At 37.3% G+C, this 24746-nt stretch overlaps 3 protein-coding genes across 22 annotated transcripts in view; 1 reads left to right on the plus strand and 2 right to left on the minus strand.

The window, feature by feature from the left end:
• The window catches only part of LOC127959226 (dedicator of cytokinesis protein 7), a 53306-nt gene extending 48879 nt beyond the window's left edge, over positions 1-4427 (minus strand). For all 20 annotated transcript variants that reach the window (XM_052558276.1, XM_052558275.1, XM_052558271.1 and 17 more), the window contains exons 1-3: positions 4304-4427; positions 468-570; positions 142-317 (exon numbers count right to left, since the gene is read on the minus strand). In XM_052558276.1, coding sequence (XP_052414236.1) covers positions 142-317; positions 468-570; positions 4304-4341 — 317 coding nt within the window. In that variant the 5' untranslated portion in view covers positions 4342-4427. The remainder of the gene's footprint in view (positions 1-141; positions 318-467; positions 571-4303) is intronic.
• A 2806-nt stretch (positions 4428-7233) lies between these two features.
• On the minus strand, positions 7234-9799 carry LOC127959049 (cell surface glycoprotein 1-like). Its single transcript, XM_052558046.1, has 2 exons — positions 7579-9799; positions 7234-7416 (listed from the first exon to the last, which is right to left on the minus strand). The coding sequence occupies exons 1-2, from the start codon at positions 9523-9525 to the stop codon at positions 7234-7236; spliced, it is 2130 nt and encodes a 709-aa protein (XP_052414006.1). The 5' UTR covers positions 9526-9799.
• Positions 9800-10577: 778 nt separating this feature from the next.
• On the plus strand, positions 10578-24450 carry atg4c (autophagy related 4C, cysteine peptidase). The gene is made up of 11 exons (XM_052559456.1): positions 10578-10724; positions 11061-11184; positions 11317-11400; positions 11599-11832; positions 15102-15429; positions 15549-15619; positions 18907-19073; positions 19190-19268; positions 19901-19977; positions 20531-20650; positions 22874-24450. Exons 2-11 carry the CDS (start codon positions 11073-11075, stop codon positions 23033-23035), a joined length of 1434 nt encoding a protein of 477 aa, XP_052415416.1. The 5' UTR covers positions 10578-10724; positions 11061-11072; the 3' UTR covers positions 23036-24450.
• The last annotated feature ends 296 nt before the right edge of the window (positions 24451-24746 follow it).

A 24746-nucleotide genomic window follows, 5' to 3' on the forward strand; every position in this document is an offset into this window, starting at 1 on the left:
CTATTGAGATTTAAAACTGTTCACACAGACAACCTGATTTCATTTTGTTCAGTAATACCTCCTGAACTGTACATGCTGGTTTGCAGAGACACACTAATGTATGCCTAGTTCTTCGAAACAATCCACCATGAACACACTCACCCCTCCTCAGGCACGGCCTGGCCAAGAGTTCGGCACTCTCTTGGCGTGTAAAGCACTTCAATGTCATCTGGAGGAAACTCGATCAGATCTCTCAGAGGTCCTGACTCTATAAGGGGAGGGTGCGTGATCAAATACTCTTCAAAATCCACTGGCTCTACAGCCTCTGTCAGAGGAATCTGTAGGGAGAAATCCAAAGGAGAACAGAAAGAGAATGTGAAAACTGTTGCCGCTATCTTCAAAGAAAGACAGTATCATGATGAAGGGATAGTGGTAAATACTCCTTGAAGGGTCTGTCTCTTAGAATTAAGATGAAATGTAGTACTTACAGCATTACTAGTTGCATTCCCACCCACACTGAGGTTTTTGAGAAGTTGAGGTGAGCCTCCGTATTGACCCGCAATCTGCTTCCTGACCTCAGCCGCTACAGTCCTGGAGAACAAGAACGCATAGAATAGAAAGGCATTATAATAGAAAACAGATAAGAATCCCATGACCTGGCTGTCATCTCACTGTATGAATGAAATGCCCAATTAATATAAACACTAATGTCCAAACGGTTGAGATCACTATTTTTTTTTTAAATAAGTGAATACTTTCACTTAACAAGGATGCATTAAATTGGTCAAAAGTGACAGTAAAGACATATCATATCACATTAAAACATTTTTATTTCAAATAAATACTGTTCTTTTAAACTAGTCGTCACAGAATTCAAAAAATTAAAATAAAAATTATATTAAATAGCACAGGTGTTTACCACATTGATATTAAGAAGAAATGTTTTTGAGCAGAGCACCATATTAGAATTGAGGATCATGTGACACTGAGGACCGGAGTAATAATAACTGCTGCAAATTCTGCCAAATTACATTTTAATATATATATATATATATATATATATATATATATATTGTTTTTGAGCAGAGCACCATATTAGAATTGAGGATCATGTGACACTGAGGACCGGAGTAATAATAACTGCTGCAAATTCTGCCAAATTACATTTTAATATATATATATATATATATATATATATATATATATATATATATATATATATATATATATATATATAAAAAGAAAACAGTCACGATAACAACTTTTTGTTGTGCGATATATTGCCCCAGAAATAATTCCAATACGTGATATTATTGTCATTTTAAAGACTGAATATATAATCATAATTTAACCGCATAATAATGCAAGAAGGCCTACACACTTCCAAATGACAACAAACGTTTCATTTTTAAGAATATTTAGATCATGGAAATTAAGTATCAAAATATTAGATGGGTTAAAACACTTGAATAAATAGTAAATAAACATTTTCTAGCAAAAAGTGTGAAGTAACAAGTACAGAAAAAAAAAAAAAAAACATGCACAAAGAACTTTTATGGAGATCTAGCTTTCCTGTACAAAGGTACAGATCCCCAAACAAGACCATATCTGCAGTTTAAAAAAAAAAATTGTAGAAGCATTTTTTTTATTTGAACTAGGACCGCATGAATTCACCACGTAATTACATATAACACTGTTGTCACATGAAGTCACTATATTGCATCATGTTTATTCAGTGCCACTCGATCATCATGTAGAAAATGAATATGGTTATTATTTTGTATACTTTGTTATTTAAAATATTTACAAACATGAGCCAACAAATCAGTCAAGAAAGACTTGATTGTTTATATTATTTTCAGATTTTTCATCCCAATGAAAATGGCTTGATAACTGTACAGTACAGCAATACACATCCAGGTATTCCAAGCATACAGAAAACTCCAGTCATACCGTACACAGTATACAAACTGCTCACTGCTAAAATGGTACAGGTAGTATGCTATTCCAAATATAGCAAAAGTTTTAGGATCTTTTTCTTGGCCCAGGCTTTTGTAAATAACAATAATCTGTGACGCATCAAACTAATATAGAGCTGACTGGGCTCACAAAAATTATGCACTGGAAAAATGTTTTTCATTCATTCAGCAGTTTTAGTTTATGGTTTTGGAAAATATTCTATCTTAAATTGAATCTAATCCGAATTATAAATTGAGATGACCATGCACAAATCACACTTGAAATCTAGCAGGAATGGTTAAAAAGAAACATACAAAAACAAACTAGCAAATCTTGTAATGACTAGACTCTGCAAGTTCAAGCCAAAATACACATAAGCCCCTTCAACATGTTAGGATGACAAAGTTTCATTACTATAGAGTAATAACATAAGACTGTAACTTATTAATCAGTTTTCACAGAAAGAATTACAGGCCTGTAAAGTATAAGCAAAAAAAAAAAAAAAAAAAAATACCATTAAGGTTTAAATAAAACAATGTGTCTGCAGTAATTTAATAATTTAACATTTACAGTTTTATCAGAATATCTTTGTTGTAGTATAGAAGTGCACAGTATCTCTTTTTCTAATACATGTAGAATGACGTATGAAACAAAAATCTCTGTGCCCTTGTTAGTTCTGGAGGGACCTTTATTTAGGCTGGACATTCCTGAAGAGGGAACAGATGATTAGCCCACGCAGATGTGTTGTTTACCAAGGCACCGGCTAACACCATGACTTTCAGTGCATATTTCACACATCTCTGAAAACGTCTTGCACTTAAGTAAACAGAGCCATGAGAAACTGCTTCTGTGACTTTCCAGAGAAGCCTCAGATTTCTTTTGAATATCTAATTAGCAATTCATTCAATAAAAACAGGGGAACGTCAAGATTTTTAGTGCTTTCTGTTTTGCTTTTACGGTTTAAAATAAAATGAGACTTTCTGGGGCCTTTTGCATTCTTTATCATAGGTAATACCTACTGTATACTGTCTTTTGAATTAAACAAAAAACATAGCAATTTTCTTTGATCATATGGATAAACACTTTGTGTGTGTGTGTGTGTGTGTGTGTGTGTGTTAAGTAACAAGTAACGATTGGAATCAAGGCCCCAGGTGCCACAAAGTCTATACTGAGCTGATCTAATCATCCTATTACACGTCACTGACAAGACAACAGAATTTTCAAGCATCAGGGAAATGAAAAGACTGTGGAAACCACCAGGGATCCTAAAAGGTCACTTCCTTTTTTAAATCCATAAGCAGTCTAATCTCTAACTTAACATCACAAAGGAAACCTAGACAGAAAAGAGATGTTTTTGAGCCAATGATCAGACTTAATTATAGTCTATTATGATAACCTAGGGCCCCTGCTCCACAAATTGTGGGCCACTAGCTAAAATCTGAATGGATCTAAACATTAATCACACTGTGTCATTCATTGCAGGGGAAAGTATCTGCTTGAAATGTAATCATACATTGTATTACAAGCCATTCTGGATGGTCTTAAACGCTTTATAATAGCTGCATGACTACAACAGCAATGCAAACAATCAATATCATGGAGAAATCCTGGACCTTTCTTAATTAATGGTATTCTCCATAATACACCAGAAATTATTATACTTATTAATTATTCATGATCTCCAGGCTTAAAGTCACATGAAATGTTTACATTTATTTTTCAGTCTTGTTATTTACTTTAGAGTTTAACATCGTCTTATTGTAATCAAAGCCGTTGTCCACTAAACATATACTATATGACTGCATATTGCCTTCTACCATACTATACCATATGCTTGCATACTGACAGTATAACATCTCATGATCAACCCGATGTGTCAGTGTGTCAAGCCATCGTCTCACAAACCCTAAACCCTGCATTTCATTGATTCCCCCCTTGTCTGCATCATTAAATTCCTAGCTGGATTTAACCAAAGGCGCATTTATGGATTATAGACCCATGGATAAAGGCTGATTTTAATGCACAGAAGCACAAAGGCGTCATACTGCTTTCTTGCAGTTTAGGGTGGGTCACTCGGGCATCTCTATGGATCTGCTTCAAAACCTGGTAAGGAATCTACCAAGACGGCATTCCAAACGCGCCTGTTAGACCCGAACGCGTAGTCTGGGTAAGAAGCTCTCTAGGATTTGAGACACAGCCTATAAACTCAGTGTCTGCTCCAGCTAACTCAACGCCTAGGCCTTATTTAGGAAAGACTGGCACGCTCGCCAGCCGCATCATAGACAAAGCAGACAAAGAATGATCGCAGGGCGCTGGGAGAATATATTTAAACGCAGTAGCTTGCAGGTGCGTTAGATATCCTTACCTGCTGATTTTCTGGGCAAATGCGCGGCGCTCAGCCATGACTGTAGCCGCTGAGTGCTCGAGTAACTCCAGCCCTCCTGCCGCGATATTCCTTCCCCTCCCGTGGCTGTATTTCCACAAGCCCCGCCTCCTGAAGCCTAAACTAAGTTTGTGATTGGACAGTTGAGAAATCACTCATAAAGCCGTAGTAACCATAACAGAGCCATAATAAACAAAGAGCAAGTCTGGGGTGGGACTTGTCAGAGTACTGTTCGGGAAAATAACGCGCTCCAAACGCGCAAGAGAGGTGAGAATGTACCGTAAAGCCGAAAAAATATGCGCACACCATCTTTTTGTACGGTGCCCGGGAGATGCCATGGTATATATATATATATATATATATATATATATATATATATATATATATATATATATATATTTTTTTTTTTTTTTTTTTTTAAAGAAATTACAATATTATTTATTATGGAAAATATTTAATTAAATTATTATATTACCCATATACCTTGGCTACCTGACTTTATTACTTGTGATAGTAAACATTCAAATGAAGTTTATCATGAATAAATGTTACATGAAGTGCAAAATATAAATAGGCCTACAATATATATATTTTTTTTATCCATCCTACATTCTTGTATGTCCATTAACTGATCATCTTTTCCCCGTAATATTTGTATATTATTATTATTATTAGACTATTATTATTGGTAATATTTAATATTCGTTTATATTCATTTTTTGCTTCATTTTGATCTCTTTACTTAACGCTCTGAATACTTTTGTGATCGCCTACTGTAAATGCTCGACAAACAAATCTGATTTTGCTGACTGGAATTTTAGACTGGAATTTTGGAATGCAGTTCAAGTTTAATTAATATTTTGTTTTATTTCAGCTAATTAATAGACCATAATTATAAATACTATTGTTTCGTTGAGGAATTAATCGTTCACGTAGTTTCACGTAGCATAATTTATCTGACAGTTATGCCAATAAAGCTGTGATGTGATGATAAATGTAACATTTATTCATGATAAATTTAATTTGAATGCTGACCATTACACATATTAAAGTCTGTAATAAATACGACATTCCCACAAATTAATGTCCTGTGGCCACGACATATTATCACATTCCCATGAGTTATTATGTCATCATGACAAAACTAAGTAAACCGACCATGACATCTCCTGGGCACCGTACTTTTGGGATCGAGGGTTGGAGTCTTCCTAGTGATTCATATCCTGTGCGTACACTATAGGGCTCTTTTACAGGAAGCTATCTGTGTAGCAAAAAGTGTGAAATGCATCCGCTACCACTTCCAGTCGTGTAATCTCTAGACAATGACAGCTTTATTGGCGTATAAACATTAAACACATTGTGGTTTGTAATAGAAGTTGTTTAATTTTGACTTTTCTGATCATAAATAATATAATGATACTTCGTAAAAAGCTAAATAATGCTTAGAAAGTGCAGAAAACCTTAAGTAATAGATAAATGTCACAAAACCAGTTTAAAAAACAAGGCCAAACTCATAAATGACTAAAACAAACGTCTTACAATTAAAAACACACTGTAAATATTTTTTCTTGCGACTCGAATGTATGACATTTTTATCAATATACAAAGTTGCTCCTAATAAAAATAACATAAAAAACTTTCCAGCTGAGAGAATTTATTTTAAAAGGAAGCACATAATGTAAACCACTATATGTGTGTGTGTGTGTGTGTTTTGCTTGCATCTGTATATACACCTTTTCCCTTTTAAGACTTGGATTTGTTGTTATTCATTGTTATTTTTAATTAAAATGCACAACAACAATAAAATAGTAATATTCAATGACAAACTAGCTAAAACGTTTATTAACAAAAACGAATAAGATGCGGCATGGCATAGGCCTATACATGAAGTGAATTATTTATGAGTCAGAGTTTTGGTTTTGAATCATAAGTACCATGCAGACAGAACTGTTGGTTCATAATGTGAGATAACATGATGACATTTACCCAAACACTAGAGTCAGACAAGCTTTAAGGAAGTTATCAGTGCCTAGAAGTGTGATTTCAGAAGTTGTTGATCACTGCACCACCTTGCGATCTCAATGTTGGCACTGTGACATTTCCCGTAGCTTCACTGCATCTAACTAGAATTTTAACGGTTCTTTTTATTAATCTTATATGTTCCGAATTAAAAAATGTTCCTCCAAGATTACTCAAGGTTGCAGCGGAAACATTGTATATGTGGCAGAGAATACTTAAGCTAGACCAGACTGGATGCTTTGTGATGCTTCATTCACACATTATACCTTTTTTTTCTGTTTCAGTTCTTTTAAAAATGGAATGGGTATTTCAGACTAAAGACACCAAGTTTTTATTGTTTCATTCATTATCAAAAAATGGTAACAGTAGCCAAGTCAAGGTCCTTCTTTCATTTGAAGCTCTGCTGTTTATGCGGAATTTGCTGACATGCACAATCCTGTTGAGAAAGCAGAAAAAAACAGGTTAAGTAAATGGTTAGAAGGGAAAAAGACATATAACTTTTATCGTTGTACATGCAGGGGTCTATAAATGTAAAAGTGTGACCCTTAGTGTGTACCGAAATATAATACAAAGAATTTAAAACAGAAGATCCAGTGGCTTATTATTATTATTATTTTTTTATTTTTTTATTATTACTATTATTATTATTATTATTATTATTATTATTATATTTATTTTTTTAATGTAAAAATGAGAGACAGGAGACACTGACCTTTACAGGTGTGCTATTTAGGTACTGGGCTTTTATCACACACCGTTTCTTAAGTGGAGGAGGTTGATGCACATCTCCATCATCCTGTTAAAAAAAACAGACATGTAATGCACATGCAGGTTTAATAAGAGCTTTTAGACATAATCTTAAGACATAACTATTAAAGTATAATATAAAATATTTAAAATAAAGGTTTTTTAACAAATCTGAAAAGCAAAATAACAGATAGGAGAGATTTACGGAGTCTCCAGGGGTCCATGGGCACAGCCTCTTCAGATTGTGCTGAGAACTTGGAAAGGCCGTGCAGTCTTTGTCCATACATTGTTTTTTTCAGTAGAGGAAGCTGAACCATGCCTACATTGTCCTGTTGAAATAATAAACATCATAATGTAATGCACAAGCAGGTTGAGAGCTTCTTAGACAAAATCTAAAGGGATATCATTGTGGAATAATTAAACAATAGATTTAGAATGTATACTTTATATTATATATAACGAAACCTGAAAAGTTAAAGTAAGGGACTTACTGAAGCTTCATTGCTCCATGGGGATGACCTTTTCCGAGGTGACCCCTGTGGGGATGTGGTAAGTCTGTGTGCTCTCTTGTGGAACCTGATGGGTCTAGCTGATCCCCCATGGGAACTGGCTGGAACAGTAGACACGGCTGCTCCCTCAGAGGAACCAGCAGGCACAGGTACTTCCTCTTGCAATGCAGAAAGCACAGGCACTCCCTCAGAGGATGTGGAGGGTACAGGTACTTCCCTGGGGGATGCACAGGACATAGGTGCTCCCTCATTGGACCTGGCCGGTACAGGTGCTTCCACAGGGGATGCAGCAGACAGAGGTTGCTCAGAGGATGCAGTGGGAACAGGTGCCCTGGAAGATGTAGGTCGTTCCATGGGTTGCCTTAGGGGCAAAGGCGTTAAAATTATATTCCTTGTCACATACTGCCTCATGTTTTCAGGGACCCTTAGTTTTCTGCACAGTGAGGGCCTGGCAGAAACTGGTGCTCCCTGTTGGGACCAATTGACACCAGTTGCTCCTTGCAGGATTCTGGCCAGAACAGGTGCTTCCTCAGGGGACGCAACAGGCACAGGTGCTTGCACAGAGGATGCTGTGGGTATAGGCTGTCCCATGGGTTGCCTTATAGGAAAAGATGTTAAAATTGATTTCCTTGCCAAATACTGCCTCATATTTTCAGGGACCCTCAGTTTCTGCCTCCGTGGCGGCCTAGCTGGCACAGGTGCTTCCTGTTGGGACCCATCAGTAACAGTTGCTCCTTGCAGGTTCCTGGAAAGCACAGACACTTCCCATTGAGACTTGTCTGGATCAGTTGGTCCTTTTGGGGTCCTGGAAGACACAGACACTTCCTGTTGGGACCCGTTGGGAACAACTGGTCCTTTTAGGATCCTGGAAGGCACAGGCAGTTCCTGATTGGAGCTGACAGGAACAGGGGCTGCTTCCAAGGACGCTGCAGGCACATGTGCTCCCTTAGAGAATCTGGCTGAAAGAGGTGCTCCCTGAGGGGAGGTGGTGAGTATAGGTGCCTCCTCAGTGTATGCAGCAAGCACAGGTGAAATGGCTGGAAGAGGTGCTCCCCCAGGGGACACACCAAGCATAGGTGTATCCTCAGGAGTCCTGGCCAGATCAGGTGCATCCTCAGGATATGCAAAAGACAGAGGTTGCTCAGGGGATGCAGTGGGAACAGGTGCCCTGGAAGATGTAGGTTTTCCCATGGGTTGCCTTAGGGGCAAAGGCGTTAAAATTATATTCCTTGTCACATACTGCCTCATGTTTTCAGGGACCCTTAGTTTTCTGCACAGTGAGGGCCTGGCAGGAACTGGTGCTCCCTGTTGGGACCAATTGGCAGCAGTTGCTCCTTGCAGGGATCTGGCCAGAACAGGTGCTTCCTCAGGAGACGCAGCAGGCACAGGTGCTTGCACAGGGGATGCTGCAGGTATAGGTCGTCCAATGGGTTGCCTTATAGGCAAAGATGTTAAAATGGATTTCCTTGCCAGATACTGCCTCATATTTTCAGGGACCCACCGATTCTGCCTCAGTGGCGGCCTAGCTGGTACAGGTGCTTCCTGTTGGGACCCGTCAGGAACAGTTGCTCCTTGCAGGTTCCTGGAAAGCACAGACACTTCCCACTGAGACTCGTCCAGATCAGTCGGTCCTTTTGTGGTCCTGGAAGACACAGGCACTTCCTGTTGGGACCTTTTGGGAACAACTGGTCCTTTTAGGATCCTGGAATGCACAGGCAGTTCCTGATTGGAGCTGACAGGAACGGGTGCTGCATGTGGGGCCTCTATTTGCTGGTCTGTAGGGGGGTCCCCAAACTCACCCTTCTCACATGAGGAGCGTAAGTGGTCTTCGACCTCCATTACTGCCCACCACCGCCCTGCAAGGAGGGCTGTGATGAGCTCCTCATGCTCATCAAAGGGGATGAAGATTTCTGTTTTTTGGATAAGCATCTTTGATGGAAGTAAGACAAGATAACCAAAAAAGTGTATAATTTCAGACGTTTTTGAAACAATTAACTGCAACTGTGAAACACTGTAAGAGATGGAGAGAGAAGAGGTGAACAAATAAAAGCCGGTGCATTTTTGTAAGGCTAGGCTATGCCCAGTGGTGTTTCATCAGAGGAAGAAAAGGAGGATGAGTCTTTGCAAAAATGTATTAAAAATGTTCACAATAGTGTACAGATAAACAGTTATAGGTTTACAGAATATACCTCGACTATTAAAAAGTTGTGATAGGACAGATTTTATAATGCATCTTTAATTATCTCTACTATTTTAAGGTATAGGAGGATATCATCTGTGCATGGGAGCATAATTAATAATTTATCAGCCTCTACAACAAACTCCTCACCAACCACCACTATGCTTATTTATTTTCAATTTCATTGTACAGTACATATTTAAACAATACATAATTTGAGACAATAATATTGTCTCAATTTATACAATAATATCCCCTGCTAAAAATATTTAACATACTGGTTAACATATTAACATATTAATTTTATTAACATAAAATCCCCAAATCCAAGGTGAAGAGTGTACTCACAATCTCTCGCCAACTCGCTACAAATTCAAATCTCACTTGCACTCAAATTTACCCTCATCGAACATTCTAAAGAATGTTGCATCATAATGGTTAAGAATCTGGTGTTCTGAGGGATGTGTTCTAGGGCAGTTTTATTATTGATAAATTTATTTTCCTAATGTGAAATACCGTGGATTAAAGTTTCATGGATTGATATGTTTTGATTAAAGTCAACAAAGAGGCCCACTTGACTAAAGGTAAAAGTAAAAAAAATAATAGTAAAAATAAAAAAAATAAACTAAAGGCAAACTCTTGTCTCTCTCTCTCTTTCTTCATTACAAAAAGACAATTCTCATCTATGAAGTGGACCTTCAGGGCGGGGTCTGCAACATATATAGATTTTTTTCTTCTTTTTGAAACGGCTCTTTACAGAACATAGTTCAAAAAGAGCCGTTTAATGGAAATGAGTCAGACCCGAGCCGTAGAGAGGATGGCTCTATCTAGCGCCAGACGAGAGAATATCTGAAACACCGCGAGACCGAACGAGATAACCGCTTCCTCAAAATATAAACAGAAGTTAGTAGATGCACAGCGTTTTACGTATAACAAGACATGTGAGCAGGTATGTTTTAAAGTGTATATTTAATTGTTTTATTGCTTATTTTATAAAGCATTCGCCACTAGTTTGCATTTACGCTTATTGTTGGCAGTTTTGTAAACTGAGCAAGCTTACTGATTAATTAGCATGCTAAGTTAGTCAACCAGTTTCAGTTATCTTGAGATGCATTGATGCTAATGTTATGTTAACATTCTGGCCAGTGATTTGAGGAAATGCAACGTTATCGCATTCATCCTTGGGTCGGAAATGTCATCTGAGTATTAGAGAAAGAAAAATCAATAGCATGTTTAAGTACGATGTAAGTTAACTTGTTTTGGCCGTACTGAAAACTTTTCACAGAAACTCCATCGTATGTGTTGTGATGGGTTCTGCTCCGTGGCTGATAAAATGGAGACTAAAGGGACCGACGAGGTGGAGAAACTGAAGTCCAAGTTTATGTCAGCATGGCACAATGTGAAATACAGTACGTAACGAGAGATCGTACTTGTCGCTATGTTAAGATGTTAATTTCCTGTCTCCTGACAGTCTTTCACGTGTCACAAAATTGACAAACCTGTACACGTGACTTATCATGAAATGTTTTTAACCCTTCAAGGTTGGGCTCTCAAGTCAAAAACTGCCTTCAGCCGTAATTCTCCTGTTTTCTTGTTGGGGAAATGCTACCACTTCAAGGCTGTGGGTAAGAACATTATGTTCTTACACAGAACATTTAAACCGATTTGATAATCTTTTTGTGTGTGTGTGTGTGTGTGTGTGTGTGTATTTTTGTATTTTATATTTTTATTTTATATTTAATATATCCAACATTTTAAAATAAAATGTACCTACAAATATTCCAGGTGTATAAAGGAATGTTTATGCTAACTGTTGTCCCCAGATGATGAAAGCCCTACTGGGAGTTGTACTGCCGAGGCATTAGATGACGATATTGTAACCGGTAATGTTGATGGATTTCGCAAGGACTTCACCTCACGAATTTGGCTGAGCTATCGAGAAGAGTTTCCTGCTCTTCCTGGCTCCACCATCACTTCAGACTGTGGGTGGGGTTGTACACTCCGGGCAGGGCAGATGATCTTGGCTCAGGGTCTCTTGCTTCACATCTTGGGAAGAGGTGAGATCGGGTCATATGTGTATAATATATGTATTTTTATGTGACATTGAAAATGTATTCACCCTCAGGCCTACCAAACAATAGAGTTAGTTTCATCATTAGAACAGATTTGGAGAAATGTATCATTATGTTACTTGCTCCCCAGAGAATAGATGCTGTCAGAAAGAGTCCAAACAACTGATTAAAGCATGATTCCAGTCCATTATTAACATCTTGTGAAGTGAAAAGCTGCGTGTTTGTAAGAAATCTTTCAAATTTGTTTTTTTGGGCGAACAATTTGTTTAAACGGTCAATAAAAAAATAATAATAATATAACAGTTTTCATATGATAACAGTCAGTGTTGGGAAGGTTATGGTACTTTGGAAATGTAATAGGGTAACTTGTAATATGTAACCTATTTAAAATGTAATAGTAGTGTAATTTTTTTAATTACTTTAACAATGTAAATAATTACTTTTGAGTACTCAGACTTTAACCATCCTTCATCACTTTAATTAAGATGATCACATTTGAACACATCCGCCACACAATTAGACTTTAGTATTGCCCTTTACTTTGAGATTGATCTGAAGTTCGATGCAGATTTAAAATCAAAAGAAATCGTTACTGTTTTTTAAACCAAATCTTTGCATAACTACAGAAAACACTGCATCTAACAATGGTTTGGGGAAAAAATAGTTAATAAAAAAATAAACGCATATACATCAACTCAAATACGGTTATCTCATAAACATGTGTCCTATTTTGTGTACTAAACTCCTGAAACATTGTTGTCTTTTTGAAACACTGCTGTCTCTTTGTATATGATATGATGATAGTTTCTCAAAATAAGTAAAATGCTCATGAAGTGACTACCAGCAGATCTAGAGACTATGTTTGTGTTCATGAACTCATATATTGAGGTGGCAGAGGCTGTAAACACTGCAAGCATCAGTAGGCCTATGTGTAGTAAATGAAACCGCATGTCTGCACCATTAATTTCCACGAGGGGCGGATTGGGGAAAAAAAATAGGCTGGGAAATCTCACACTCATACACCCACGGCACAATCTGAAACATGGACAACCCTATTTTATGTATGGATTTGACATGAAAAAGATTTAAATCCTTAGGTTGGGGACATGCAACATAATTAAGAGTTCTCTTCTGAACTGCACCTTCACTTCCATTATACATCCATCCTCTCATGGCTTTAATACTGAAGATTTTTATTTGGCTTTTACCATGTTTTGTAAGTGCATTTTTGTTTTTTGGCAAATTAATTACCACTTGTATTTATTTTTAATACAAATTCCATGGTTAAACCACGGTTAGTGCCATACCATAGGCTACATTAATTTTCCTAAGGGTTGTGTTTTTGTCTGGACTAGCTCCCCCTAAACCTATGATAAAATATGATTATTTGTCTGCTAAATTACTACTGTAACATTACAATAGATAATAATGATGTCCTTTATACAGTATTTTGAGTGATTGTGAGCAATGGGCTGCTGCTGCTTAACTAAGTAAACAAAGACAAAACTACAATAGCATCGTTATAGTTGAAACTGACCTGCACTTGAAGCCCTGAACAGAAGTGTCACTTCACAGCTCCAGCTGTGCGCTTCCACAGTCCACTCTATTCTCTCTCTCTCTCTCGCATTGATTACTCAGAGTCTGATCCAAACCGTTCGGCGAGGTGCGGAGAGCGCGCGAGCCCAACCATTGCAAGTCACGACTAACCAATTCATGATTTAACAGAGATTTAATTATCGAATGGCAGATTCTGAAATAATCGCTTTAGTACATTCGGCGTGCAATTATACAATAACAATATCAAAATAGAGGGCCAAATTGTCTGCCAGGCCACCGGGAATTGCCCTGGTTCTCCCGATGGCCAGTCAGCGCCTGGTTTCCACAGACACGCAGAACGTGCAGGATTCATAGATTTTGCGGCTTAATATTCACAGACACTCCCATATCGTGTTTTGATTCAAGTGTACTGACCTACTTTTTATTTATTCGTCCAAAATGTGACATATTCCATCCTCGTTAGGCTGACTTCCATTTTTAGGACTGGGTTCTACGAACCAGACTGTGTTTTCAGCGTTGAGGAGATTATGGGCCGTAGTGAATTTGGGAAAGAAATAAGCTGTATGTGGATGTGTGTTAATATTCAAATGTATTCCCTTTTGTAATCATTAAAATTTTAATTTAATTACTCAATTTTTCTTAGTAACTGTAACGGATAACAGTTACATTTATTTTGTAATTTATGTAACGCCGTTACATGTAACTAATTACTCCCCAACACTGATAACAGTCCATGTGAGAGCTGCAGAAACAGTTCTGAGGTGTGTGCCGCTTAAATCGAAGAAGCCAAAGTTTTTCATCTGAAATTCTGTATTAATTTTTCATTTCAGAGGTTGGGTATTTCAGTGTCAGAGGTTGTCACTCTCTAATGAATGAGTTCTCATATGATTGACGGAGGGCAGTTTTGTGTAATATGGTGAACAGGCCACGACATTTGCCAGTTTAATACCTTCATTCAAAAAACAACATTGAAGCGTCATCCAGAGCTCACGTCTATAATGAAATATGTCATTATAGAAATATCTGTCTATAAAGAGGCTAATGGCTAATAAAATATACTTATTAGCCAATTACAGGCCTTGACAAGTAGCAAGGTCATTGCCTTATGGCCCCACAGCCAGGTCTGGCACCTTTATGACCCTCAGCACTTGTACTTACTCCATTTCCGACACCCACTCTGTTTGTGAGGATAAAATGTTATAAATGTGAAATACTGACTAAGCTGAGTGTCGTAATTGAACTTTTTGTTCTTAAAGCACAAGCCCCACTATCTATTTAAAAGTCAAATTTAAATATGTGTGTCACTCTGAAATCTAGGACAAACTTTTAGGACTTCTGAAAGACTTCTGCTCCTTTGTTTCTTACTGCATTGTTTCTTAATTGATATAATTTTGAGGTAATGATGAAATTAAAGATTATAATTGCTCTACTTGTCAAAAGTATGGAATAATTGATGTTGGTGATGTTTTTGAAAGACACAAATAATGCTGACCGCGGATTCATTTATTTGATGAAGAATATATTACCATAAACCAGTAATATGAACTATTATTAGACATGACAAAAACTATTTTTATTTTAAAATATAATTTATTCATGTGATGGCAGAGCTGAATTTTCAGCAGCCATTTTTCCTGTCTTCAATGTTACATGCTCCTTTAAATAAACGTAAAAAAAAAATTATTCTCTATCACCAGACTGGATCTGGTCAGATGCACTGACCTTGGAGCCCCTGGATACAGAGACATGGACCAGCAGTGCAGCACGAAGACTGGTGTCCACATTAGAGGCCTCCATTCAGGGAGAACGATTGCAGGTCACCCAGCCTATCTGTGCTGCTGCTCAAGGAGGGGCTGAGGAGGCTGATTCATACCTGCAAGAGGCATATCACCGCACCATTGTGTCCTGGTTTGGGGACGAACCCGCAGCCCAGCTGGGCATCCACAGACTAGTGCAGCTAGGAATGAGATCTGGAAAACGAGCAGGAGATTGGTATGGCCCAGCAGTGGTGGCACACATACTCCGGTAAAAAGTGCATTATTTGATTCGATTTTTTTTTTTTTTTATATCCTTTATATTACCCATTTGCATTATGATGATTGTCAAATATCACTCTTACCCTGTCACTTTTCTCTTTCCCTCAGAAAAGCTGTTGATGAAGCAGTAGATGAGAGGCTGAAAGGGATAAGCGTTTATGTAGCACAGGACTGCACAGGTATGGAAAATCTTAATCTAAAATCTTTCATGGAACAACAACAAAAGGGCAAATATGATTAACAGAAGTCTTCCAAATTGACCAACAATCAAACTAATGTGTATTTGAAAGCAATTTTCTACTTCTTTAGAGATTCTGTATACATTATTAATCATCTTCTCGATATATGATTGTTAGATTTGGTCAACAAATTGTATATATATATATATATATATATATTTCACTGATTCCATTCAAAAAGTTAAACTTGTATATTATATTAATTCATTACACACAGACTGATATATTTCAAATGTTTATTTCTTTTAATTTTGAGGATTATAACTGACAACTAAGGAAATTCCCAAATTCAGTAAATTCAAATCTCAGAAAATTTGAATATTACTTAAGACCAATACAAAGTCTAGACCAAATGAAAAGTATGAACATGAAAAGTATGAGCATGTACAGCACTCAATACTTGGGGCTCCGTTTGCCTGAATTACTGCAGCAATGCGGCGTGGCATGGAGTCGATCAGTCTGTGGCACTGCTCAGGTGTTATGAGAGCTCAGGTTGCTCTGATAGTGGCCTTCAGCTCTTCTGCATTCTTGGGATATTCTGGCAAATCGCATCTTCTTCTTCACAATACTCAATAGATTTTCAATGGGGTTAAGGTCAGGTGAGTTTGCCGGACAATTAAGAACAGGGATTCCATGGTCCTTAAACCAGGTACCGGTAGCTTTGGCACTGTGTGCAGGTGCCAAGTCCTGTTGGAAAATTAAATCTGTATCTCCATAAAGTTGGTCAGCAGCAGGAAGCTTGAAGTGCTCTAAAACTTCCTGGTTTACGGCTGTGTTGACCTTGGACCTCAGAAAACACAGTGGACCAACACCAGCAGATGACATGGCCCCCCAAAACCATCACTGACTGTGGAAACTTTACACTGGACCTCAAGCAACGTGGATTGTGCGCCTCTCCTCTCTTCCTCCAGACTCTGGGACCCTGATTTCCAAAGGAAAGGCAAAATTTACTCTCATCAGAGAACATAACTTTGGACCACTCAGCAGTAGTCCAGTCCTTTTTGTCTTTAGCCGCTTCTGACGCTGTGTGTTGTTCAAGAGTGGGTTGACACAAGGAATGCGACAGCTGAAACCCATGTCTTGCATACGTCTGTGCGAAGGTGTTCTTGAAGCACTGACTCCAGCTGCAGTCCACTCTTTGTGAATATCCCCCACATTTTTGAATGGGTTTTGTTTCACAATCCTCTCCAGGTGCGGTAATCCCTATTGCTTGTACACTTTTTTTCTACCACATCTTTTCCTTCCCTTCGCCTCTCTATTAATGTGCTTGGACTCAGAGCTCTGTAAACAGCCAGCCTCTTTTGCAATGACCTTTTGTGTCTTGCCCTCCTTGTGCAAGGTGTCAATGGTCGTCTTTTGGAAAACTTTCAAGTCAGCAGTCTTCCCCATGATTGTGTATCCTACAGAACTAGACTGAGAGACCATTTAAAGGTCTTTGCCGGTGTTTTGAATTAATTAGCTGATTAGAGTGGCACCAGGTGTCTTCAGTATTGAACTTTTTCACAATATTAAAATTTTCTGAGATACTGAATTTGGGATTTTCCTTAGTTGTCAGTTATAATCATCAAAATTAAAAGGAACAAACATTTTGAAAATATATCAGTCTGTGTGTAATGAATGATGTAATGAAAAGTTTCACTTTTTGAATGGAATAAGTGAACTGAATCAACTTTTTGATGATATTCTAATTATATGACCAGCGAGTGTGTGTGTGTGTGTGTGTGTGTGTGTACATTTCTGTTCAAAATTTGGGATCAGTAAGACTTATCAGTCAGTCTCATTTGCTCATCAAGGCTGCCTTTAATAAATCTAAAATACAGGGGAAAAAACTGTGATCTTATAAAATGTTATTAGAATATAAAATAATGTTTTCTATTTTAATATCCTTTAAAATAGTTTATTTATTTGATGCAAAGCTGAATTTCCTCAGCCATTATTACTTCAGTATAACGTGTCACATGATCCTTCAGAAATAATTTCAATATCCTGAGTTATTATTAGAATTATCAATGTTGGCAACAGTTGTACTGCCAAATATATTCTAAATAAATAAGATTCTTTGAATAAAAGTTTTTATAGCATTTATTCAAAATATAAATCTTTTCTAACAATATTAATCATTGATATCACTTCTTAACAATTTAACACATCCATGTTGAATAAAATATTTAATTTCTTTAAAAAGGAAAAAAAGAAAGAATAAACATTTTCTGAACCCAAACTTTTGAACTGTAGTGTAAATTGTTAGAAAAGATTTATATTTTAAATAAATGCTCTTCTTTTTAACTTTTTATTCATCAAAGAATCCTGAAAAAAAAGTGTCACTGGTTCCAAAAAATATTAAGCAGCACAATATTTTCAACTGAAATAAATCAGAATATTAGAGGGATTTCTGAAGGATCATCTGGGACTGCAGACTGGAGTAATGATGCTGAAAATTCAGCATTGCATCACAGGAATAAATGAGATTTTAATGTATATTAAAATAGAAAAATGTTATTTCACAACGTAATAATATATCACAATATTATATATTTTTTCTGTATTTTTGATCAAATAAATGTAGCCTTGATGAGCATAAGAATCTCCTTAAATGTTACAACACACTGTGGTGACTTACAAAACCCTTCAAAAATTGACAAATGGTGGAATTGAATTGAAAACACAATTATGCTGGTTAAATACAATATATGAACGCTGTGTTAGGCTGCCTGATGATGATACAGCAACTTGAGTTGTAATAAAAAATTATTAAGCAGCACAACCATTTTCCGCTGTAAAATAAAATAAAATAAAAGGCTTCTTGTACACCAAATCAACGTGGCACTGAAGTATTGGAATTATAATGGAATTCAGCTTTGCCATCACATGAGTGAATTAGATTTTAAAATATATTAAAATAGAAGATGTTACAATATGACTATTTTCATTATAATTGTAATCAAATAAACCATAAGATATTCCTACAAAAACATTTGTAAAAATCTCACCTACCCTAAACTTTTGAATGAAAGTATATATAATTATTTTTTTTTTATCCTGATATGAACGAACACGCCTAAATGTAATATTACATAATATAAGATAACAATACAAACATCATACAATTGTAGATGAATCATGTACTGAAAATTGAATTTAGAAACAGCTGTATTTGTCCCACTCGCCAACAAAAAGGGGGACAGACAAAATACCCGTTTTTGACCTCTGTTATTGATTGTCTTCAGTGTACAGTGCTGATGTTATCGATAGCCATTCAGGGCAGACGGGCAGCCACAGTGATCCTCAGGGACTCGGTTCTGGAGCTGCCCCTGATAGTAGAGCTGTCGTCATCCTCATCCCTGTGAGACTCGGTGGAGAGAAAATCAACCCAGAATACTTGAGCTTTGTCAAGGTGAGGCTTTGGAAACCACCCTTTAACAATTACAACTACAAAGTAGATTATACAATGACAAAGAGAAAAATATTTGTTAAAGATGTGGCTATTGACTCTCTCTCTCTTTTTCCTAGAGCATATTAAGCTTGGAGTACTGTATCGGCATCATTGGTGGAAAGCCTAAACAGGCCTACTATTTTGTTGGATTTCAAGGTTAGTCTTTCATGGAAGACAAAGTGAATGAATGCATGCAAAGAGAAGGTCAGCGCCATCAGAGAAGCTTATTTTATTTTCCCCCGAACCCATCAAAAATGCTACACCATTCATCATGCGAGGTGTATCTGAAATAGCGGGCTTTTTCCATTTACATAAGCAGCTTGCATAGATTTCAGAGCTACCCAGAGTAGCCCACTCTCCATCACCTTCAGTAGCCAGTGGAAACCTTCAGTTGTACATGTAGGTAGTCAATATTTACCCATTTACATTTTAGCAATTTGAAATACACTCCTGAATGACAAGCAATACATTCTCCCTGCCGGCTTCAGCCTGCCGTCTGCATTCATCGTATGCAAATGATCTAATATAATTGCGTGTTTGTAAAAGTAATTTCTCTACACCAAAATTAAATGACAGCGCGCTTTGCGGCATAAAGAATGTGCTTGTACAACCAGATTCGATTACGCAGCGCGTTTAGGAAAGACCAAAAAAAATTCTCACGTTTGATTGTTTGAAGCCCAGCGGAGGTGGGTGACTTTGAGCTGCTCTGCATAGAAATTGGGCAAGGATATACATTATAATAATCACTGGGTTTTTTGAATAACTTGTCTTTTGTTTTGTCCTTGCAGATGACAGCTTGATTTACATGGATCCTCATTACTGTCAGTCTTTTGTGGATGTCAGCACAAGCGATTTCCCTCTGCAGGTAATGTGGAATTACAAAAAGCTGACCGCCACACAGTGATGTGAATTTAATAGTTTCTGTACTTAAGGGGATGAATCTGAAAGCAGACCTCCACACTCAATTACCGAACACACGAGATTTACACATTGTTCTGTACTTTGTATCAGCTCCAACATATTTTATATAGCGCCAACGATTTTATATTTCAGCATCATAACTTATTTTTACGCTTTTGTGTGCTGTAGAAAGTGGCCTGGCGGAGGACAGAAATATTGGGCCATACTTTTAGCTCAGCTGTCTAAGCCTTTCAGATCTCACACAGAATTTAACGTTTGTCAAAAAAATGTGTCAGAAAGGAAAATCTTTCATCTCTGCAATCTGGTTGTTTCGCGTGAACTCGCACGCATCGTTCTTTGGAGCAGAACTGGGCTGAACAGTTTAACATGCGTCGAAGACATATTATGGACAAAAATGTCTTATACTTTAGTTGTGCATTTGGATCGCTGTGATTTCATAAACGGATAAATAAATTGCTTATTTTGACTAATTTTAAAGGATTCTTTCTTCTTTAAAGTCTTTTCATTGCCCATCACCAAAGAAAATGCCTTTCAGTAAAATGGACCCAAGCTGTACGATTGGATTCTACTCAAAAAATGTCGAACACTATGAAAGGATTAGCAACGAGCTGTCAAAGGTGGGTAAATCTTTCAGAAATCTTTCAGAAATGTTTTTTTTTTAATATTGTTTTGATGAAAAATGGCATATTTACTTAAAACTTTCCACCAGTGTTGAGTACTCGAGACTCGGACTCGGTCTTGGACTCGGTCTCGAGACCGTATTTTAATGGTCTCGGTCTTGTCATGGACTCGTGTGCATTTTGACTCGGTATTGACTCGGACTCGAACATATTAGGAATCGGACTTATGCCCGAGTCCACTCGAGTCCCAATCAAAATATTTCATGATTATTACTGTATGTTAATGTTTATTTAAATTGATGTATGATTGACACATCCAATGACTGGTGATTTTCTTTTGACGTGAGACGTTAGGCCAGCGACACACTGGATGCGTGGCGCAAGCGCCTCAGCTGCGTGGCGTGTCTGTTTTTAATTCATCATTTTGATTAATTCGTCATTTTGTACACAAATACATATTAATTCATGACATTTTGATATTTGAAAGTCTATAGGTTGACATAAATTCAGATATAAATGTAATTTTAGAAATAAATGAATAATGATCGATTTTCAAATATTGCACCTGTCAAACATACTCTATTTTGCCGTCAATACTGTTGATGGTGTCTTATCAGTAGGTGTGTAAAAAAAAAAAAAAAAAAAAAAATGTGATATTGTTGTCATGAAGACAAGAGCCTGGTTTTTTGGCGGCCTCCCTCTATGTCACCTACAGCAGCAGCAGCGCGCCAAGCGCCGCGTGCAGGCACGCTTCTGGTGTGTAAAGACAGAAAACGCGAAGCAGCCACCACGTTTCTGGCACGCAGTAGAGACGCCACGCAGCCAGTGTGTCACCGGCCTTAAGTTACCCTCCTGCCATCCGCCTGTAGTGATCCCGCTTTCCAGAAAGCCACATTGCTACATTATTTCTCTCAACTGTGTTATTTTTACAAAGTAGGACAAAATGGTCACAGAAAAAAAACAAATATTGTTTAGTTAAATTATATAATGAATACAGACGCAGACTGACTGTCTCAACACTAAACATCTCCCCCTCAAAAACAATGTCTGACAGAATGCATTGAACTTATATGGCATTTGATCCAGCTTTCTTCCCCTGGCACATACACACTTTTGGATGAAATTTTCCTGGACAGTCACACGGCTCTTGTGTGTATGCCCTCCGTAACAAAAAAAATAGTGTGTATTTTACCCTGCATTAAAACGCACCATCCAGGGAAATTAGCATTAGATTATCCGTAGCTGTTACAGAAAGTGATAAAATGGTAACTTTTGTCAGTCCCCGCTTACTCTGCGCCAGTAGAGAGAGTTTTTTGTTGGGTTGGATTGATCATGAGACCACATCGTGCTTGGTTGGGTAGCTGGATGGTCTCCTCACTTATTTTTTTGAAAAGTAATTATGCTATATATTTTCATCTCTAATCTTCACAACATCTAAAGTGCACATAATCCAAGACATTGTAAGGATATTAGCAGTTATTAGCTAAGCTTCAAGGTTAAAAGTTATATAAAAGCTGTTATAGTTGAACATTTACAGGTAAAGTGGTACAGTAATGTTACTTGTACTAGAAGTGTTATGTAGAATTACAATATAGAGTCGTACAGTAATATTATGTGTACTAGAAAGGTTATATGGATGTGTATAGTGGTACAACGATGTTATGTGAAAATGAGCTCTTAATATTGACAACACTTCATAATACTAATAAAATTACCTTTACACCACATACTATGTGGCCCTTTTAACCTTTATTGTTTCCACCAAACATTTGACATACCCTTGAATTCAAGATTTCTTTAGGTCTTGTCTCAGACCCAATCTCTCTGGTCCCGGTCTTGACTCGGACTCGACCCTTTCTGAACTCGGTCTTGACTCGGACTCGACCCTTTCTGAACTCGGTCTTGACTCGGACTCGACCCTCTCTGGACTCGATCTGGACTCGGACTCGAATGAGCTGGTCTCGACTACAACACTGCTTTCCACAAATAAAAACCTAACAGGAGAATATCATAGTAAACTGGAAAAAGGCTGTTATTTAAAAGTCTGTCAGCAGGTGGCAGCATGTAACTACGTAATTGGAAGCTGTCAGACTGTCACAGTGTTCAACATAGACTTTTGTGAGGGGAAAATGTTGTATAGTTTAGTCCTTCTGTATTATAACTATAACTGTACTATAAACAAATCTAAAGGTTGATTAACAGCGTTTATTAATGTGACAGATATTGCAGCCTTCATCGAAAGAGAAGTACCCTGCATTCACCTTTATGAAGGGACACGGAAAGGATTATGAACTTTCGCTTGCTGTTGAAAAGCGAGAATGGCCTTTCATCAGGGACACAAGGAAAGCAGGGACGACTTCGGGAGACTTCGTGCTGCTCTGAGTCTTCAAGCCAGTAGCCCAAAACCAAGTGATACACCACAAATCAGGACTGGATCGGTCTGTATTTACCCTGTGGGTCTAAACTATGCGACCCTGTGCTACACTGTCTCCATGTCATTTCAGAAAAAGCCCATTTTAAAAAAGACCACGAGCAGTGCATGCATTATATATACAGGATCAGTACTGATATCAACACATCTGTCTGTTTGTGCATGAAAGCAAAGTTTGATACAGAGACTGCTTCATGCATATGGTCCTGACCACCATCCACGTTCGATTTGATTTGTTATATTTACAACCTAAACCTGCAAACATTTCAGTGTGCTCGTATAAATCCAGTGCACATGTGTAGTCGATACATGTATTTTTATTTTTATTTTTTAAACGAAAAAAGTTATCATGAAATCATGTTTCTTTTTTCTGGGTACATGTAGTTAACTTTTTCTTAAACACCTATACAGTCTACTTTTGGAAATGTGTACACGATGTAGTGATTTAGCTCCACAGAACTTAACGTTTTATGCCGACATGTTTTATATTGTGTTAAATGGAAGGAAAATGTGCCTTCACAGGCAAGTAGAAAACACTGTATCACAAATCTAAATACAGAGCCTAAATCACTCTTAAATGATTTTTAAAAAGGCCTTTTTGCCACCAGCTTTTAAAAAAAATATTAAACCCATAGCATATTGATATACACAAGTACAGTAATGTTAACAACAAATATATTGGTATAATGGCGATATGTGAAAGGATCATTCCTTCCTTGGTAGCTCAGTATGGTATTTTCAAAGGTATAATAGAAAACATAAACAAGTATGAATCAAGGAGTAATTTATTAATAAATGATGCCTTATTTATATAACTTCAGGTTTTTTTCTTGGTGATTATATAATTTTAACAAAACTGTTAATACGATGATATTGTATTGCCATATCAATTGTTGTGATTAACTTTCAGTTTTGTTAGAAACACCTACGAAACCAAAGCGCTCTGCATTGAACAGACCTGTAACACTAGCTCGAAGGCTGATGATACATAGAGCAACTTGTATGATCAGTGTTGCTTGGGCACTTTCACATTGAGAATGGGTAACTAATTTTTATCTGGATACTTTAGATCAGTCGTGGGCCCTGTGCCTCACCTCAACATTAACTTGCTAAGTTGCTGTATCATCATCAGGCAGCCTAACACAGCGTTCACATATTGTATTTAACCAGCATAATTGTGTTTTCTGTTGTTTATGCAAACCTATAAATTCCACCATTTGTCAATTTTTGAAGGGTTTTGTAATTCACCACAGTGTGTTGTAATATCATACCTTAATTGCCAAAATCATTCGCACAATGAACATTTCGTTTTTATAATTGCTGATTTCAGAATTTTACAATAAATCTAATATGGTTTTAAAAAAAAGTGTTTCTACTCATTTGTGATTTTCTTCCTCTTACATTCGTCCTGTACAGTAAATTTGTTATTGACCTATTTTTAATCTATTAACTCATCTTCCTCTAGAAGCACTGCGAAATGAAAATGACTCACACTTGCGAACTCCTTTTCATAACCCGTTCTGCCGAACGGAACACATCTGTATCTGCTGATTACGCCATTTTCCGGGGGAAAGAAAATATCCTTGTGTTGGACTCAATGTTGCCATGGTTAATTCCTCTGTTTCTGTTCCGTTTGAGCAATGCTTGTGCTATTTTCATGTT

Source organism: Carassius gibelio, chromosome B6, assembly GCF_023724105.1.
Source record: "Carassius gibelio isolate Cgi1373 ecotype wild population from Czech Republic chromosome B6, carGib1.2-hapl.c, whole genome shotgun sequence".
Lineage (NCBI taxonomy): Eukaryota > Metazoa > Chordata > Actinopteri > Cypriniformes > Cyprinidae > Carassius > Carassius gibelio.

Excerpts from the sequence above, each read along its gene's own strand:
- LOC127959049 (XM_052558046.1), bottom strand. The coding sequence starts at position 9,525 with ATGCTTATCCAAAAAACAGAAATCTTCATCCCCTTTGATGAGCATGAG. Across the intron at positions 7,417-7,578 it reads CATGGAGCAATGAAGCTTCA|GACAATGTAGGCATGGTTCA; the intron begins GTAAGTCCCTTA and ends TTATTTCAACAG.
- atg4c (XM_052559456.1), top strand. The coding sequence starts at position 11,073 with ATGTGTTGTGATGGGTTCTGCTCCGTGGCTGATAAAATGGAGACTAAA. Across the intron at positions 15,620-18,906 it reads TGTAGCACAGGACTGCACAG|TGTACAGTGCTGATGTTATC; the intron begins GTATGGAAAATC and ends GATTGTCTTCAG. Across the intron at positions 19,269-19,900 it reads CTATTTTGTTGGATTTCAAG|ATGACAGCTTGATTTACATG; the intron begins GTTAGTCTTTCA and ends TTGTCCTTGCAG.